General features: G+C 32.6%; 1 protein-coding gene across 3 annotated transcripts; it reads left to right on the top strand.

Annotated features, from left to right (window-relative positions):
* The first annotated feature begins 748 nt into the window (after positions 1-748).
* Positions 749-6,922, top strand: LOC132635798 (phospholipase D alpha 1-like). Of its 3 annotated transcripts, none has more exons than XM_060352332.1 (4): positions 749-915; positions 1,056-1,167; positions 4,003-5,899; positions 6,164-6,922. In XM_060352332.1, exons 2-4 carry the CDS (start codon positions 1,075-1,077, stop codon positions 6,595-6,597), a joined length of 2,424 nt encoding a protein of 807 aa, XP_060208315.1. In that variant the 5' UTR covers positions 749-915; positions 1,056-1,074; the 3' UTR covers positions 6,598-6,922. The 3 variants fall into 3 exon arrangements, with proteins under 3 accessions (XP_060208315.1, XP_060208316.1, XP_060208314.1); XM_060352333.1 differs by having other exon boundaries at positions 1,051-1,096; XM_060352331.1 differs by having other exon boundaries at positions 1,051-1,167.
* The last annotated feature ends 8,998 nt before the right edge of the window (positions 6,923-15,920 follow it).

Raw genomic sequence — 15,920 nt, 5'->3', positions numbered from 1 at the left:
TGAAAGTTACTCAAGTAAGGTAACAAGATAACTTGGTCATTTTTAAAAAAGTAGATCCCCTAAGCCATTGATTTATACTCCAATTTATATGATTCACATTTCTTTTTAGTTAGCCTCATAAAAAATAATACATTTATATATTTAGAAATAACCTAACTTTGCGCTATCATTTTGCACTCAGTGAAATGTCTTACAACAACAAAAAATTCCTAACATAATTATAACCATAAATTTTAAAAGTCAATTAAAATCTCAAGATTTCTTATTATTCCAAATAATCATAAGTGATCAAATTGCAATTTATTTTTGCATCCGCATAAAATAATTCGGAGCATCTAAGATTGATTTAATAAGAAGATGAGCACAAAAAGAAATTTGAACATCAAAGCAATAAATTCATGTTAATCGTCGAATTAAAGGAAGACAAAAATATTTATGTGTGAGAAGGTGCAAATATACCGATGAACTCGCGAAAAGGTGTAAATATACTCCTACATTGGCTTTTATTTTAATTAAAGAAAATTTGTTGAAAAGGGTATATATAGTTGCCCCATTTGTGTAATGACACGATTATATATGCATCACTTTTTTAACGAAGGGTATATCTGCTCTAAATCACAAAATTAAGAGGTATATTTGCAGATTTATTTAGGAGAGAGGCCATAGTTAATTAGCACGATCGACTTGACTTTCTTTATTTTTTGCTTTATTCATAGTTATATATTGAGTTCTTCTTTTTTCCTATTATTTATTTTAGGTCACACTTGCGGCTAGAGAGAAGATGGGTGTCAACGTCTAGCATTTAAGTAGTTCATTCTCCTCTTTCATCTCCTCTATATACATGGCTTCTATTTATCTCCTCTGAACTTACTCTTATCTAAAGATTTTCTTCGTCATCCCAAGTTTTATACTAAGGTAATTAATGAAGTCTTCTTCTTCTTCATATGATTTTTCCTTTGATGCAACAAATAAAGCTATCAGTCATCATCTTTTATTTGTTAAAATAGGAAATCTTCTAATAAGATATGTTCTTTGGTTGACATTTGTCAGAGTAGTGGATCGCAGGGAAGGAAGATGGCACAAATTCTGCTACATGGTAATCTTCATGTTACTATATTCGAGGTTGATAAGCTCCATACAAATTTTGGCAAAGAATTTTTCAATAAGGTGCAAATTTTAATCCTAATTCTTTTCCACACTTCATGAATTTAGTATCAGTATGTCCAAGATAACACGTATACTTTATTTTGTGAGATTTATTCTTTTAGCAGATAATTAGTTCCATATATGATTTACCCACAAGAATGGATCTACTAGAAATTGACAATTTTCCATTAAAAAACAAATCAACTGAAAGTTTGTGTGTAGAACACATTAAATATAGGAATCCACACATTTTTGGTTTGGTTTGATTTAACGTTGCAGATGAATTATGCACTGAGTTCTTCTTAGGAATAAGGAAGAGAAAGAAGGAACTACTTAAGTGGGAATTAGTCCCTATTCATATGGGTAAATAATTCAATGTTCAACCAATACTCTCCCGTTCCAATTTTAGTGTTTTCATTTGATGGATATGGGGTTTAAGAAATATAGAAAGACTTTTGAATCTTGTGGTTCTAAATTAAAGATATGTGTAATGTATTAAAATATTCTTTAAATTTTGTGGTTTTAAACTTATCACGTATGATGTTTGAATTGTCAACTTACTAAAATATAAAAAGAGACTATTTTTGGGAAAAAAAAGAAAAAAAAAGAAAAAGAAAGAAGGTAAGACACTATAATTTTGACAATAAGTAATTTATTTGTAGACGACAAGTCAGTTATCTTACCGGAACAAGGATAAGGGATGGGGAGTTTGAGGATAGCATGAATTCAATTACTGCAATTTTTTGCGTGGTGGGGTTGTTGAAATTTAACAAAATATCTATTGGTAGTTACTCCCTCCATCCTATCCGTCTCAAGTGTCTTGTTAGCCTTTTAATTTTGGTCTATAATAAATGTTATATCGAAAACTTTGAATAGTTTTAATTAAAAAAAATTCAAATATATTTTTTCTTTACTAAATGATCTATACAACTTCTTCTCTTATAAAAGATAATGTATGACTAGAGATAGACGATAATTTAGTCAAACCACTTTTTATAATTAATGCTTCCATTTTATTTTTTAGTGGGTGCGCCAAAATTTTTAAAAGACACTTAATATGGCGAGGGAGTATTACGGTGTCTGATTGGCCAAGTTGTCTAAGAAAGATAGAATTTTAAAACGTATGATCTTAAATATGTGATCATGTAATATCTAACAATAAAAGCATATCTTTAATGTAAAATGAAAATTTTAAAGTTCAATTATTTTCAAATATAAAAATTATTTAAATATATTTCTCTATCTGTTTTAATTTAAGTGTCTTTCTTTTCCTTTAAGTCTTTCGAATGTTTTTTCCCGTGTTTGGTAACTGATCTCTAGTTCTAACATTCTGCATAGTTTGTTTTAAATCACAAGATTTAAGGATATTTTGGTATATTACACACATCTATAATTTAAAATTATAAAATTTAAGAGGCTCACTTATTTTTTAAAATTGTGTCTAATCAAACTAATATACTTAAATTGAGACCAAGAGAGTTCTAAAAAAAGATAACATGAATAAAATGGAAGTAGGTCTCTTTTTGGTGAAGTCTCTTCTAATTAGTTCTATGTACCAACAATCATTGTAGTATGGAGTCTCTCTGTTGGAACTAGACTCCGGGTATAAAGAGCACAAAAGAAACACGACAAGACAATAGTTTTCTGATTGGATGTGGTTGCACATTCACCACAAGTTTTTTCTACCTAACAAAGAATTTTTGGGTTTAGACTTTAGAGCTACTTTAAGCTTAATTTCAAGAGAGTAATAATTTTTCGCGGCCCTTCTCCCACCCACTCCCTCTTTTTTTTTTCTTAGTAACCGCATCTTTTGGAATGTGAAATTTATGTTTGCACACTCTTCATTTTAGTTTATTTAACACATTTTTTAGTTCGTTCTAAAAAATGACACTTATAATTTGGAATAATTAAATTTATTTTAATTTTATTCTTAATTAGAAGATTTTCTAACCACACAAAAATTATGGCTTATTTAAAATCACAAGTATAAATTTTTTATAGCCACACATATATAATATGACTTGTTTTAGCCACACAAAAGACGTTAAACTATGTACAAGGTTTATGATTCACGTGCATAAGTTTATCCAAAAGTTTGTTTGAGCAAATTCATCTTGTAACTTTTGATTTGAAAAGTAAATACGACTAAATATTGTTGAACAAAGCAAGTGATTGTGATAACTCCGACTAGCTTGTAGACCAGCTTCACTGACAGGCTTTGGCCATCTCTAATGCTTTGAGAAAAGTGTCTGACGAAAAGATTATAGTACTATATTTTAATAATAGAAATGCAATTTCAAAGAAAAAATGGAGTAATACATACTGTCTCCATTCCTGTCTACATGAATCTATTTTCTTTTTAGTCTTTTTAAAATATTTTTTTTTTAAATTTAAAAATATTTTAACCTAAACTTCTCATTTTACTCTTAGTTAGGGACTTTTATAGGCATTTTAATATTGTAACATGTTTAAAATCACTAGTTTCAAAGGTTATTCCCCTCAGAAATGATATGATACGTTGAACACCACATTTCAATTTTCAATTATCTTCCTTTCTTTCTTAAACTCTATATCCAGTGAAAAGGATCACCTGAGTTGAAACGTAGAGTACATCAACAATAATGATTGAAGTTCAAATATTTTTTGTCACACTATCTTAGCATTAGCAATTACAATTAGACAGTTTGACATGTTACGAGACAATAACAAAATACCACCAAAGATTGTGGTGGAGTGGTGAGTATTCTTCCATCTTTGACCAGACGTCTCAGGTTCGAGCTTTGGGTAGGGAGCCCTTTACCGTTAACAAAATTGTTTACTTATTAACAGTTCCATATGATACTTATTTTCTTGTAGGTGTTGCAAGGCATTGAGGGAGCTATTGGCTTCAACAAGACAGCTTCAAGACTGTATGCAACTATTGATCTTCAAAAAGCCAGAGTTGGCAGAACCAGATTGCTCGATGAACACAAAAATCCGCGGTGGTACGAGTCATTCCACATTTACTGTGCCCATATGGCTTCCAATGTCATATTCACTGTCAAAGTTGATAATCCAGTTGGAGCAGAACTTATTGGAAGAGCTTACTTGCCAGTTGAACAAATTCTAGATGGAGAAGAAGTCGATGAATGGCTTGAAATCCTGAATACAGAAGGAAAACCCGTGCATGGACACTCTAAAATTCATGTTAAGTTGCAGTATTTTGATGTCACAAGGGAATATAATTGGAATAGAGGGATAAAAGTCACAAGGTTTCCTGGTGTTCCATATACATTCTTTAGACAAAGAGAAGGATGCAAGGTCACCCTTTACCAAGATACTCATGTTCCTGATAACTTCATTCCGAAAATCCCTCTTGCTGGTGGTAAGTTTTACGAGCCACAACGATGTTGGGAAGACATTTTTGATGCCATCACTAATGCAAAGCATTTGATTTACATAACTGGATGGTCTGTGTATACGGAGATCACTTTGATAAGGGACATGAGGAGGCCTAAGCCGGGTGGAGACATAACGCTCGGGGAGTTACTTAAAAGAAAAGCTAATGAAGGTGTGAGAGTTCTAATGCTGGTCTGGGATGACAGAACATCAGTTCCTGTGTTGAAACAGGACGGGCTAATGGCTACTCATGATCAAGAAACTGCTGATTATTTTCGAGACACTGAAGTAAATTGTGTGTTGTGTCCTCGAAATCCTGATGATGGAAGGAGCATTATTCAAAACATAGAGATTGGGACGATGTTTACTCATCATCAAAAGATTGTAATTGTTGATGGCGAATTGCCTAATGGAGACAGGGAGAGGAGGAAAATTGTGAGTTATATTGGTGGGATTGATCTTTGTGATGGTAGATATGATACACAATTTCACTCCCTTTTCAGGACTTTAGACACAGCACATCATGATGATTTTCACCAAGCAAATTTCACCGGTGCTTCAATTCAAAAAGGAGGGCCGAGAGAGCCTTGGCATGATATCCATTGTCGAATAGAAGGGCCAGCTGCTTGGGATGTGCTCTACAATTTTGAACAGAGGTGGAGGAAACAAGGTGGAAAAGACTTGCTTATAGACCTAAGGGATATGGCGGATATAATCATTCCACCTTCACCGGTAATGTATCCTGATGATCATGACACATGGAACGTTCAAATTTTTCGATCAATTGATGGTGGAGCGGCTTTTGGCTTCCCCACTGCTCCTGAGGAGGCAGCCAAATCTGGTCTTATAAGTGGCAAGGAAAACATCATAGATCGAAGCATACAGGATGCATATATTAATGCCATTCGCCGAGCAAAGCATTTCATTTACATTGAAAACCAGTACTTCTTAGGCAGCTCCTTTTCATGGTACTCCGATGATATCAAGGATGAAGCAATTAATGCTTTACAGTTGATTCCAAAGGAGCTTTCTTTGAAGATAGTTAGCAAAATCGAAGCAGGGGAAAGGTTTACGGTTTATGTTGTGGTTCCAATGTGGCCAGAAGGCCTTCCTGAGAGTGCATCTGTACAAGCAATACTGGATTGGCAAAGGAGGACCATGCGAATGATGTACATCGATATAATTCAAGCTCTAAAGGTAAAGGGAATTGTGGCAAATCCTAAGGAATACTTGAGTTTCTTTTGCCTTGGCAATAGGGAAACAAAGAAGAGAGGAGAATATGAGCCTTCTGAAACACCAGAGCCCGATTCAGACTATCTCAAAGCTCAAGAAGCCAGACGTTTCATGATTTACGTACATGCCAAAATGATGATAGGCAAGTTCAGTTTTAAATCATTGCATATGTAATTATACATATATATACGACCCTAAAATTAGCCTGAAAATGTATATATTGTATATTATGTATAAATATACACATAATATACATATTATATACATTATCAGTGGTATATGCTTTGTAGTTTTTGGCTAGCGCCCGTAGTTAATTTCGGCCGACGGGCCAAAAAATGATAAAAGCCCTATATTTTTTCCAAAACTAAGTTCTCAATTATAGTTTTTTTTTGTTTTTGTTTTGCAGTGGATGATGAATACATTATCATTGGATCAGCTAACATAAATCAAAGGTCAATGGATGGTGCAAGAGACTCAGAAATAGCAATGGGAGCCTACCAACCATTTCATCTAACTGTGAAGGAGCCAGCTAGGGGTCAGGTTCACGGCTTCCGGATGGCGTTGTGGTATGAACACTTAGGCATGTTAGACAATAGTTTCCTTCAGCCAGAGAGCCTAGAATGCATCCGAAAGGTGAACAAAGTTGCTGAGAGAAACTGGGATATGTATTTAAGTGAGAGCCTCATTCATGATTTGCCTGGACACCTTCTTACTTACCCTATTGGTGTTACTGAAAATGGAGAGGTCACTGAAGTACCTGGAGCAGAATACTTTCCTGACACCAAGGCACCTGTTCTTGGTACCAAATCTGATTTTCTTCCTCCCATTCTCACAACCTAAACCTGCACCTTTTAATTTGTTCATTCACTCTCTAGACATATATGTTTTATAGTTATGGAGTATATGTTAATAAGGCTTCTTAATTAAGGAAAGAAAAGGTTACTATCACCACCGGATGCGGCGAAATGTTAAAGATCCTTCTACTCTTCACCAGAGGTCTCAAGTTCGAGACTTGGGCCCTTGGTACACAAAAACGCCCATAGTGATGGGCTTTCATCGCAAATCCAGATTAGTCAAACTAGTGGACTTTGAGCACCACATGATTGTACGAAAAAAACAGCTGGGTACTACTATATTTTGCCATATATTGCAGTTTGTTTAGTTATGTTACCGGTTGCCAATTACTTGCCACTACTTCTTGTGCTTTGTGCAAATGATGTTGCTGTCAAACAAATTGAAATGTTAGCTTATTGAGAATAACTTCAGTATCCCAAGGTTTTTCAAGAATTGTATTTTATTTTACGAGAGAATAATTTTGTTACCACTAGATGAATCTGTTTCCTAAGCTGTAGTGTAGCAAAGCTAGAAAAAGCTCCTATAATGCTTGGAAGAATAAACAGAACCTTCATATTTTCACCGTCTTTTCTTGCTTCAAGAAATACATGAATATCCATCAATCAATGTTATGGTCTATTGGTTCAAACCAACCTATTAGAGACCTACAACAACACAAACACAATGCTTCTTAAGAAGCCATACTAATACTTTTCTGGTAGTTATTGTACGAGAACTCTATAAGGGCCAAGTGATCATCTACACTGCCTCCAAAATATATGGCATGTGTTCGCAACATGTCTTCAAGTGTTATCATCCACATTGCCTCCAAACTATATGGCACATGTTCGCAACATGTCTTCAAGTGTTTGTATGATTCTCTCCTCCCGACCAATGCGAAGATTAAATTTGACACGTGACATCAAATTGGGTGTCTAGCTAGGATAAGATGACATCTTGTACTTAGCAAAGTGAGCTCATCATTTGGACTAGCCCAATTAAATTGGACTTCAAATAAATCCATAATTAGACTTAATAATTAATATAATTATAATAGCCCGGATATTCATTTGGACCACTATATCTTAAACTTAAGATATAGTCCAAACTATTTTATGAATTTAAATCCAATAAAATTTAAATGCTTACCGTTATCAATATCTGGCTTCTAAACTCCTATTGATGATTGTAGGGACAAACGGAACTTAAGAAAACATTTGTTGCCTAATTCGCACACCTATCCACAGAAGGGTTGTTCATTCCCAAAAGAGACTGGCCATCAATCTCATACTCATTGTATGTGATGGAGGAAATACCTTTGATATCCAATGGTTACCAATATTACACACCAATTGAAACTGGAGATGCCATGGATGAATAACTTGTATTGCAATGATGAATCTTTTTCTATTTCTTTGTCAGACAATTTCGATGAATATAAGTAACCGAATTTTTTTTTTATTGTTAAAAAATAATCAGTTTTAGTGTAACCAGATACTTTCATAGGAGATTTGATACGTCAAAATATTTTGTTATTAAATTTTATAAAATCAATTCAGGAACAAATTATAATATATGTGGTGAGTAGTTTATATGTGCTTTTTTCAATATTCTCTAAATAAATGTATTCAATTGGGAAGTTGTATTAGTCTAATTTCCGTTGCTAGAACTAAAAACAGAATTTCCCTGCAACAAAAAATGCGTGAAAGAATTCTTATTGTACTGGGAGAATAAAATGACAAATATATTCTGATATTAGGAAGTTAAGTCCCCAGTAGTAATAGGATAATATTCCAAACGTAATTAAGCTTTGTTAGGTTTAGGATTAAAACTCATTTAAGGGTATAAAAGTCGTTCAATATTTAAAGGATATTTTGGTCAACCAACATTTATATTCATGCTTTTAAAATAATATACTAATTTCTACGAACGTGCCTCGCATGTTAATACCATATCAACTATTAACAAGTGTTTTGAATCAAAAGACACTTTGTAAAATATCAAAATTATAATTAAATCATAATCTAAAGTGAATTTGCATATTAAACAACACTGTACATTCAGAAAAGAAAAAGAAATATATGGTTTTCTCAAATTTGATCAAACATGCTATTAGTTGAGAAATTTGGAGGAACTATCACCTTTTAATTTTAAATCTTTAATGAAGTAACCCTTAGTGTCTAATGAAATAGGAAACAAAATTCGAGATATTAATATCCACATCAGTACTACTTTTATTGTGGACACATATTATTAGAAACATCCGTAAAAGACTACATAGTTTTATAGAATAAATAAGAAAACAAATATGAATAAAATTTTGATTAAAATGAATTTGTTTGGACTTCTAATACCGCCAAGTTTGACTTTAATTTTTAACTAATTGAGATATATTTTGTCCATTTTGATAATTTATCAGATAGAGATTTTACAACCGGTGGTAATTACTTATGTGCCAACAAAAAAAAACACACACACACGAGAAGAAAAATTGAGAATGTATCATAGATAAATATCGTCTGTTAACCAAATTTCATAAACAAAGTTACATAGTATTACAACAAAGACACCGTAATAATTAAGTCAAAAATAATTTTTATTTAATAGGTTAACGTTAAGAAGAATGAAAAGCCCAGCGAAAACTATGATTCCTCAAGTAGTTTCTATAACAAAGTCTAAATAATAGTGAATCACAAAGTCTAAGATTTCGGCAAAGTTTTGAATATTAGAGGTTTAATTTTGAAAATATTTTGCACTCCCTAACCAAAGATCGGAAGAAATTAATTTTTTTAGAATATTTTTTGTCATATTGAACGTCTGTAAACTTTTCACGTTGTGAGATCCAACTAGGTTTGTTGTTGTTGTTGTTGAACGTCAGTAAACTAAAGACACTTTGACAAATGGGACATAATTAATTTAGGGACATAATTAATTTAAGTAAAAATTAACACATGCAATTTTATTTTTAAAAATTGTTTAATTTTAGGGATGTTTTTAGTTCTTGTTGCAGCTCTTTAATCTTAATCCTTCTTGAAATACTACAAAAAATAAAGGATGATAATCCTATCTCACTCTAATTAGAACTTGGATAGGTCTAAATAGTATTAGGTTTAGTTATCCTACAAGAATTGACTTGGATTCTACAATAAATGAAATACTTTTACATTTTTGTACATTAGTGTTGTAGGGACATTTGATTAATAAAGGGTATAAAAGTCGATCAATATTTTAGGGTTAATTTCGTCTATCAAATCTTTTACTATTTTATCCCTAATATTTTTATGCAATTCCTAAAATACCTTCTTTTAAAATAAAATTCCTTGCACTTTCCATGATTTTGCTATCACGCCTGTTCTTCGAAGCCTAAAATTTCATCCATCTCTTCAATGAAAAACAATCATTCTACAGTTCTTCATGAAATTTTTTGGGCTAAGAAATTTCTCTTTAATATTTTTTAGTAGTTCTTCCAGTTTCCCGATCAAGCATGTAACACTTCTCTAACTGGACATCAATGGCATGGATTTGTGGGTTTTGTAGAGAATGGAACCCTTTCCTACTTTTGTATGTTCTAAGATATTCACTAATGATTTCAAGAGCTAATCAAACTGGATGGAAAATAATACTACAATTCATAAACATAAGATATAAAACTCCAAAAAGAAACAGAAAACATGCTTGCCCCTTTAACATTTGGATGGAAAATTTTGAAAAAATCCCGTTGTTATCAGTGGTTATCAGGGTAAATAACTTTAAGGACATTTATGTCATTAATTTAACAGAAAAAAACAGTACTTTTTTTTTTATCAAACACTTTAGCTGTTTATCACCAGTTTCAGCACTTTTATCCAAACACATAACTGCTTATTTATATAATCTGAGTTAGCTCTTAATGCTTATCGGTTACTTCAAATCAGCTAAGCCAAACAGGCTCTTGATATTGTCATTTTCTATAATTTAATTCTACGCCAAAGTAAACATAAACCGAAAAAGATGGATGTGAATGTGATGTTACACCTACCGTAGGAATCTGGAATATCTCCGCTTTACATATAGACTAAGGTAAGATGCGGTTTAAATTGGACTTTTGCTCAAATTAGAGAAGGATTCATATTCCAATACAAGTTTTAAATATTCTATTATTAATTACTTCAAATACTCCTTAATATTATAGTTTTGTTGATCAACATTATTTTATATAAATATGTGCATATGGAGCAAATCGATCAATCACAAATTTTTTTTCGATCTTTTGATCCGTATCTTTAGCTTAGTACTTCAGACATATAACTTCGGAAATTAATTGTATAGGAACATTCATGCTTCATTATCTAGTGAGCAGTTCTTGAAATACTTGAACCTATATATATATATATATATATCTAAAAGAACTTTAGTTGAACTATGTACTTGTGTTATAAGTATCTAACGACACGAATTAGAATCACTAAACAATCATATATATATATATATATATATATATATATATATATTTTGGAGTGTTTTCTAGTAATACACTTCTATTTCGTAAATTTCCATGTTCACCACAGCATTAACCCCAAACTATAAAGACAGGAACACGATGATGCATGTTTTTGTTCAAAATTAAAAATTTAAATTGCAAATACAATTAACAGAACTGGGTATCTGACATGGTGAGGGTTAGTTTTTCTTTTTACCTGATTAAAAGAGATCAAATTTTTATCCTAAGATAACACTAATTAAAAGTAATGGTAGATTAGAACAATTGAAAAAAAAAAAAAACTACATACACTAAAAAGATAACAAACATTGCTAGAAAAAGAGATCAACGTGTTAATGAGTCATCTTGAAACAAAACACACCTAATGCCAATAATTAAAGGACAAAAAAAATGAAAAAGGCACAGTTTAAGGAGAAGAACCTGAATCTCCGAAGAATTATATACCTGTAAGAATATGTAAGAAGACTATCAATATGTAAAACTCCTAGATGGTCGAGATATACAGGGAATGCGTTTTTAGAGTTTGACTGCAATAAGAAAAGGAATTTGTTAATTTCTATGTCTCAAAAGCCTAAATTTTAGTTAATCCAAAATTGAATATTGATTGTGATTACAATTTTTATCCTAACTTAACTTAAAAATTTAAGGGCATAAAAGTCGTTCAATATTTGAAGGATATTTTGATCAACCAACATTTATATTCATGCTTTTAAAATAATATACACACTCTTCTTTGTTCAAACTTCGATATTATCTAAGCAAAAGTACAATAAAAACACACTATTAATTTTTTTTGGGGCCTCAAAATATTTGGGGTCTAAAGTTGAGCCTTTCCTAGCCTCCTCTTGAGCCGCTCCTGATTTAGAGCATACATTATTTAGCTTATTTTAGACACTGCCATAAATTTGCCTTTTTTGGTTGCTTGATCCATTGGAATGTAGTCGGTAACTGCCTTTCTCGATATCATTACACGTCCAGTGAAAATCAATTGGTTGGAAAGGGTTTTTTACGAAAACAACTGCTAGTTTCTGACAACAGTCATTGGAAAACTGAAAAAGAAAACGACCATTAATAGTCTGCCATTTTCTGACGGCATTTGTCAGAAAATTTATGACTTAAATGCTTTCTCTTGTTTCACATTTCCGACCACCGCAGTCAGAAAAAACGAAAAAAAACTTTTTTTATGATATATGTAATTTGTATGTTTTTATACAACAACATAATAAATTTTGTGTTTGTCAGTTATATGTTTTTACTGTGTTCACATATATTTTGTTAAAAACTATAGCTAATTTTTTATATTCCAATTCTTCGATTAAAATGGGTAATTATGACCCCAATTTGTAGCTCTACGTAAAAATACCAAAAAAGAACTCTTCAATCCAACCCCAAATGGTAAATTGGAGCTTAACTATAATAGACAAAAACAAAGGGACTATATTAGAATAGTCTTCTCCGGACATGAAATAACACCACAAAGATTATTATTATTTTGAGAAAACAAAAAAGGTACAAAATTCTTTTACAAAAAATGAAAGAAACATTGTCTACCTTTAATAGTAGAAATATTTTAGATCTTTGAGTTAAACTACTCAAACTTTCATATTACTAAATAAAGTTTATTATAACAATATCTAAGAGAATATATTACAACCACATGACTGACATCTTATTAACTTTAGTTAGCACATTGCCAATATAAACAATAATATTATTATATGTAAATTTGAACGTTTTATGTCTTTTAAGAATACACAATAACAATAAGTATGAGAAAAGAAAAGCAATACTAACTTCTTGTGTGTATGCATTATATATAATAGATATGATCTTAAGTTTCTGGACTACAATTTAGCACTCTGAGCTCCTATTATCCACAACTAGTATACGTACCCGCATTGCGTGGACGGTTGTGAAGAAAAGAGTTTTATCAAGAGGATCGTGTTACTACATATAATAACAATTGCCAACTTAATAGTTAGTAACTTATCTTGTAATGAACAACATTGTAGCACAAAATCTATTAAAACAAACAAAAAGACTCCATCTTTTGAGATTTAGCAGAGACTTCATAGAAATTCATATATAATAACGCACTAAATTCAATATAGATATCCCTGAGAGAAATGCAAATATTGTTCTATACTATATTTTCAAGATTTAGCAAAAGTTACTGAGTTCTCTGTTGTTTGATACAACAAAGACACTGCAATATATTGACGCATATATATATACAGTTTAATCAGGACTGAGTTTAAACATAGTTTAAGCTGTTGCAATTTACAAATTCATCAGGACAAAAAGTGCTACATTCCAACATCCGATGAACAACTATTAAAATATTCTTTCCATTGAGAAAATATGTCAATATCCTTGTGATACCTGATAAAGAAGGGTAGGCATACCAAATATAAGTATCTCGAACAAAATCTTGACAAAAATAATACTTGGAAGATAACACATTTGATTATATGAATACGGTAACCAATACAAATGTACAAATAACCAACATGTTTTTCATAAGAAATAGAAAGAGCAGTCGACCAAGCTTCTAATAGAAATGCAATGCAAACAATCGCTATACACATGTCTTATGTCTTATCTGCTATGGTACGACTATTAAGAAGAAAAATAAGGATCTTCAAGGAAAAAAAACTAGATAAATAAGCAGGGACACTAATTGGAGAAAAGTAGAAAAGTGTAACTTTGTCTGTTTCAGCTTCACACATGATCTCATTTAGTCCACAAGGGAGCTTGTTTGGACTCCATTAATAGTCCCTTGAGATATTAGCTTCTCACTGTTACTGGACTTGGTTTATCCATTTGTGGTTAAATATCATAAATTCATTATTACAAATTTTACAATTTATAAGGAAGAACGATTAAAGATGTTCGTGGCATGTTCTATCACAATTATGAATGAGAAAAAGATATTTTTAAAGAAAAAACCATCTGAATTAAGAAAAGAAGGTTTCTATCTTGGTAATGTTTAATTCCCCATGATATGGGAACATGACTGGCAACTGATGACTATCCTAATTGTAGTTGAACATTTACCTCTAAGCCTTGCAATTTTTCTTGAGCATGCAGATTGTAGTTTTTCTTGATTCTCATTTAGTAAATATCCATTGGATAATTCCAACCTTGAAAAGACAATTTCTCCACAGAAACTAAGAGCACTTCAAAGCTCCATCCAGTAATATTTTCTCCGTGGATATGAATAGGCATTCCAATAATATTTTTTCCGTGACTATAAACGGCATTGCGTGTGAAAATGTCACGACCCAAATTGGGCTCGTGCGGGCACCTACCTTCTCACCTTGGTAGGCGAACCCTCTCATTATATAACGCCCCAATCACACAACATTCCGTTTAAAGAATTTAATAATTAAGAAATACAGCGGAATTCCATTTATAAATATTCAATAAACACAAGGTTTATATGTTTACAACAACACCAATTTACAGACTCGATACGGCTTCCCATGACCTGATCTAGACTAGTACAAGAGCGACTAATAATTTATGAATTTCCACTACACTCTAAGACTCAACCCCCATCCCAAATGAAGTGGGAGGAGGCCTTCTAGATAGGCACCATGCATTCCGCATCATATCAATCGAATACCTGAAACAACCTCCGCCCAAAAAAGGTGTAGCAAGTGCAATATCAGTACAAACACACGTACTGAGTAAGTATCATAGGCCGACAATGGTTAGTAATACATATTGGTAAAGAATCCACGAATAATGATGATAATCACTAAATCAAACACATGTCCATATATAGTACGTCATAATGTCAATATACCTTAGGCAACCACTACTATCTAATGAATCATAAGTTAACAATTACCTACACAGATTCTCAGCATATATGAATTTCCCATGTCGTACATTTGTGATTAGGGGCGAGCTCATCGTTGCAACGCTGTTTTACCCTACCTTGCTTAGAACAATTCATGACTAGTTTTAGGTTAATTTAACAAGCACAAGTCAACAATATAATTCACAGATAACCGAGTCCAAATATTCGTCACTGCCTATGTAAAGCATCTGAACCCAAATGTGTCAAACCCGAATATATCCGATCCAATTCGATCATCACAATCCAATCATCAAACATCTCAATCAGGTCATGATGCAATGCAGTGCAATAATGGTATGAATGTGATGCGATGCCATGCAAATGAGGTGTACACATGTACTCCGGACGGAAATATCGACGTCTCGGTAGCACAACCCAGCGTGACTTGCGAAGTATAAGTGCCACCCGTCCCGGATCTTTGCCCAACAGACAGATGGGACCCTGGCTAATTTCTCACAGGGGAGTCTTACCGGCACCACTCTGAGGGACCCGCGGAGTCCATGCACTAACAACGATTCCGGGATAACATCAGAATCGGCCATGCAACAACGATGCCAGAATAGATCATCGGATATCGGCCACCTCACAGTCACTCAAGCAAAAGAGTCTGTCAAATATCAGTTTCACACAATCAACGATTCCGGAATTGAATCTCGGATATCGGCCTTTTCACAACCACTTAAGTAAAAGAGTTCATCAAAATATTAGTTTCATATAAACAACGATTTCAGAATGGATCTTCAGACATCAGCCTTTTCACAATCACTCAAGTAAAGAGTTTATCAAAATATTAGTTTCGCTCAATCAACGATACCGGATCATCACCGGGTATCGGTCATGCATCATGAATATGAGAGAATGCGTGCTATGCATATGTAAATCAATTAAGTTCAATACCACAAGTACCACAATGGGGTACACTAACCGCGTATCACATCACAATACCAACATATATTTATAGCTCAAGTACCAACAACGGGT

The sequence above is a fragment of the Lycium barbarum genome, chromosome 4, assembly GCF_019175385.1.
Source record: "Lycium barbarum isolate Lr01 chromosome 4, ASM1917538v2, whole genome shotgun sequence".
In the NCBI taxonomy this organism is placed as follows: domain Eukaryota; kingdom Viridiplantae; phylum Streptophyta; class Magnoliopsida; order Solanales; family Solanaceae; genus Lycium; species Lycium barbarum.
The sequence above is the reverse complement of the archived record's forward strand: the minus strand, read 5'-3'. Positions and strand labels throughout refer to the sequence as shown.

Bases quoted from the DNA above. Each gene is read 5' to 3' on its own strand.
- LOC132635798 (XM_060352332.1), top strand. From the start codon at position 1,075: ATGGCACAAATTCTGCTACATGGTAATCTTCATGTTACTATATTCGAG. The intron at 1,168-4,002 runs GTGCAAATTTTA...ATTTTCTTGTAG, and splicing joins GCAAAGAATTTTTCAATAAG to GTGTTGCAAGGCATTGAGGG. The intron at 5,900-6,163 runs GCAAGTTCAGTT...TTTGTTTTGCAG, and splicing joins ACATGCCAAAATGATGATAG to TGGATGATGAATACATTATC.